Raw genomic sequence first — 4103 nt, 5'->3', positions numbered from 1 at the left:
AAGGGGTGTCTCCCCGTCCCCAGATAGATATTGACTACCGTTAATCCCACCTCCCTTCCCCTCCCCCCCATAGTTTCCCACCACTGTCAGTCCTTTTTTAATAGTAGGTAAGTGATCTTATTTGTAAAAGTAAGAATGTTTAATAGAAAGAAGAAAATGGAATTCCCCAAGAATCTTACTTTCATTTGCATAATATCTTTTATTTTTGTTAGGTTGAAACTCCATTGGAAGAAGCTATTAAATTTTTAACACCGTTGAAGAACTTGGTGAAGAACAAGATAGAAACTCATCTTTTTGCCTTTGAGATTTACTTTAGGAAAGGTAGGCAATTAGGGTATAGTGACCCTGACAAAACCAATCGCTATATGTCTTAGGGATAGTTACCCAACTCTGATGGCCTCAGCACTGTGAGGTTAATTGGCAAATGCCAATGCAGCTTTCTTGCAGAAATGCCTGCTGTTGACAGAATTGTTGTAGGGAGGTACAATGGTACGTTTACCTCTTTTAGGAGTTAGAACAAATGATGAATGTATTTCCATAACAAGGATTAAGGTTAGATGTGGTCATTACCATGGATGTGGTTCAATCAGAGAACTGATATGTGTAATATGGAAGTGACTTGGAATTAATAAAGAAAGCAGACTTTCTGCTGTGGAAAATACATTTAATAGTCCAGTAATTTTCAAACTTTTCTTTTAACAGTTAATGTATCTCTCCCTTTAAAAAATATTCTGAAAGGGAACCCCAGAGTATAAAAGCCAAAAGCTGTTCTGCTTAAAGTGGGGAGAAGAACCCCAAAGTTCTATTCAGTTGGCTTCCTGGCTGTGTTCTAGCCTCTAAAGGACCTCAGATCCACTGCAGTTGGGTGAAATGGATAATGGCAAAGGTCGTGGCAGTCTGTTCAGCCCTCTGAGTGTTGGATGCGAGGAAGAATCGATTATCAGAAGAGCCTGAGACTCTGAACTTAGGTAGTTGGTAAAGGGCACCAAATTAGAGAAGTCTTAACAAGAATGTGGTTATAGATAAAAGCTGGAAGTAGACTTAGTGTTCAAGTGTAAATTTCCATTTAACAGCTGAAAACCCTGCTGAATCTTTGAAAAGGTGGGGAATGGGATTGGGGATAGCGTAGAGAGATTAGAAAGTTACAAAAAGAACCTTGGTGCCACCTTCAAAGGGGGCAGAGGAGTCGGGTTGACAGACGAGGAACAGGCAAGCAGAAGGGAAACCGTTTTGTGTGTCATAAAAGGCAAGGGAGAGACTTTGAAGCATACAGGCCTATTTTCCTAATAGTGGGGAATGTTTATTCTGATTAAAGCAGGTTGGGAAAGAAAACAACGTCAAATTTTTTTCGTGTTTATATGCCATTAGCTCAAATATTGTTGAATGCTACCTAACTTTTCTATATTTTATAAAACCTTTTTTCTTAAGGAATGGTATGTGAAAAATATTCACTAATATTGCTAATTAGAAGAAAATTGTTTGCTTCAATCATATGTTTGCCATTCAGATGTGACTTACTCTAAATTTATTTTTTTCTATTTGTAAGATCTTGACCCTCCAAAGGAGGGCCCCTTATTTTATCAAATGATAAAAATACATTTTATTTTTCTTTTCATAGAAAAATTTCTTTTGATGCTACAATCAGTAAAGAGGGCATTTGCTATTGATTCTAGTCACCCGTGGCTTCATGAGTGTATGATTCGACTCTTTAGTACTGGTATGTTTTTGTTTTCCATTACTTACATATATTGTTTTCCATTACTTACGGATATTTCCATTACTTATGTGATACAGTAACTGATAATGACTGTGCAAGTTGATCATAAACTCAGTGATTTTAAAGCTTTTGCTTATTAAGTTAATTGAGGGAAAAGCAGGGCTCTTTTCTCTGTGATGAAGATTTTTACTTTAATACTATAAATGTTACCTGATTTTGGCATAGAATGATTCATGCAGGTATTTGAGAATCACCTTTGTTTCTGTATCTTAAAAGTGGACATGTAAGTTGAAGCTTTGAATCATATTTCATCATGTAAAACCTCTTAGTAAATTGTTTTAAAACTGAAGAATCTCTTTGAAGTAGACTTTTCTCCTTATTTATGTCTTATAGATTTGAAGTTGTATGAATTAGGTTTGCTTAGCACCATTCTTGGAGTCATAATATTTTTTGTTACATGGAAATAATCATCTGTTTCCAAATCTTTTGACAATCTGATTAATATGTTGCCTTTAATGTGAAGTAGAACTACAAAATTTTAGAGCCTGAAAGGTGGAATTTTATTCTAATTATCTCTCGTCTCATAATTGGAAAATCTGGGACCCAAAAAGATGAAACTACTTATGCTAGGAAACATAGATAGAAGCTTAGTGATGAAGCAGGGGCTAGAACTCATGTCTTCATATTGTTCTTTCTGTTGTAAAAGTTTTAAGTTTAGACTAAAGTACTCCTGTAGTCAGATGATCTTCTCATTGTTGCTTTGATTTTTTTAAGTGGTTGGAGAAGAAATGGAATCTTTAACTGAACAATCTATAGAATTTGGAAATAATATTAACCTAGCTATCTGATTGCTGATCCTATGCATTTAAAAATGAAGAAAATAGCCGGGCTCGGTGGCTCAGCCTGTAATCCCACGCTTTGGGAAGCTGAGGTGAATGGATTACCTGAGTCCGCAGGTTCGAGACCCTCCTGGGCAACTTGGCGAGACCTCATCTCTCCAATAAATCAAAAATTAGTCAGGTGTGGTGGTGTGCGCCGTGGTTCCAGCTATTTGTAAGGCTGAGGTGGAAGGATCACCTGAGCCCAGCAGGTCGAGACTGCGGTGGCCATGAGCATGCCAATGCACTCCAGCCTGGGTGACAGAGCGAGACTGACTCAAAAAAATAAAATAAAAATGAAGAAATTAAGCCATGAATCTCAGTCACTCTTATTTAAAAAACTGCTAAATTGTCCCAACTAAGAACATTATTTTGACTTTCAAGAACAAGTACAGCCCTATTTAAGTTATATATATATGATTGTCCAAAAATAATTCCTGTTAATAGAACTGGGTTGTAGAAATATTTTTCCTCACTTTTAAAAAATTCTGAAAGTAGTAATACAATCACATTACAGAAAATACCAGAAAGAATTGCTATATTTAGAGAAAGTAAAGAAGTTAAGCCGGGCACAGTGGCTCACACCTGTAACCCAGCACTTTGGGGAGTAGAGACAAGAGGGTAGGTAGCCTGAGCCCAGGGGTTCAAGACCAGCCCAGGCAACTTGTTGAGACCTCATCTCTGCAATTAAAAAAAAAAAAATTTAGCTGGGCATGGTAATACATGCCTTTATCTCCAGCTACTTGTAAGGCAGAAAGATAGCCTGAGCCCGACAGGTCCAGGTAGTTTTGAATGTGCCACTGCACTCTAGTCTAGCCTGGGCAACAGAATGAGACTTTTTGACTCGGGGGTGGGGTGGGGGGTGAGGAGTTCATCTCTCTTTAGGGTGTGTGTTTTTGTTTTGTTTTGTGTTTTTTCTGTATTAAAACAAACTTTGAAATCGTGAGTCAGAAAATTAAGGCTAGAAATAATAGTTTTAATTCCTTCTTAGTTAGAATGGAGTACATGTAAGCTACTTTCAAAAATACATACACCCTGTTGATTTATACATTAGATTTCTTTCCTGAAAGGGTAGCAAGATAACATAAGTCCTAACGGAGTTAAATACTTTCTTTTGGAATATGAATTAGAAGTGACACACTTAAATGTCTTTGCTTGTAGTGAATATATGAATTGATTAACATTACTTTTCTTTCAACAGTTGGTTTTAGAAAATTAAAATACTTGGGGTTTAGAATTATTAATAATTAGTTGGAAGCCGGGCTCGGTGGCTCAGCCTGTAACCCCGCACCTTGGGAGACGGAGGTGAGTGGAATGCCTGAGCCCGCGGGTTCGAGACCCACCTGGGCAACTTGGCGAGACCTCATCTCTACAATAAATCAAAATGAGCCGGGCGTGGTAGCGCGCGCCTGTAGTTCCAGCTCCTTGGAAGGCTGAGGCGAAAGGATTGCCGGAGCCCAGCCGGTCGAGGCTGCAGTGGCCGGGAGCGGCCACTGCACTCCAGTTTG

The 4103-nt window shown here is 38.2% G+C and overlaps 1 protein-coding gene across 2 annotated transcripts in view; it reads left to right on the top strand.

Annotated features, from left to right (window-relative positions):
* The window catches only part of NAA15 (N(alpha)-acetyltransferase 15, NatA auxiliary subunit), a 50763-nt gene that overhangs the window by 36408 nt on the left and 10252 nt on the right, over positions 1-4103 (top strand). For both annotated transcript variants that reach the window (XM_021716790.1, XM_008066441.1), the window contains exons 15-16: positions 213-321; positions 1619-1717. In XM_021716790.1, coding sequence (XP_021572465.1) covers positions 213-321; positions 1619-1717 — 208 coding nt within the window. The remainder of the gene's footprint in view (positions 1-212; positions 322-1618; positions 1718-4103) is intronic.

The sequence above is a fragment of the Carlito syrichta genome, unplaced genomic scaffold (genome assembly GCF_000164805.1).
Source record: "Carlito syrichta isolate Samal-C Ts95f unplaced genomic scaffold, Tarsius_syrichta-2.0.1 Scaffold308923, whole genome shotgun sequence".
NCBI classification, from domain to species: domain Eukaryota; kingdom Metazoa; phylum Chordata; class Mammalia; order Primates; family Tarsiidae; genus Carlito; species Carlito syrichta.
This window is presented reverse-complemented; position numbering and strand designations above follow the sequence as displayed.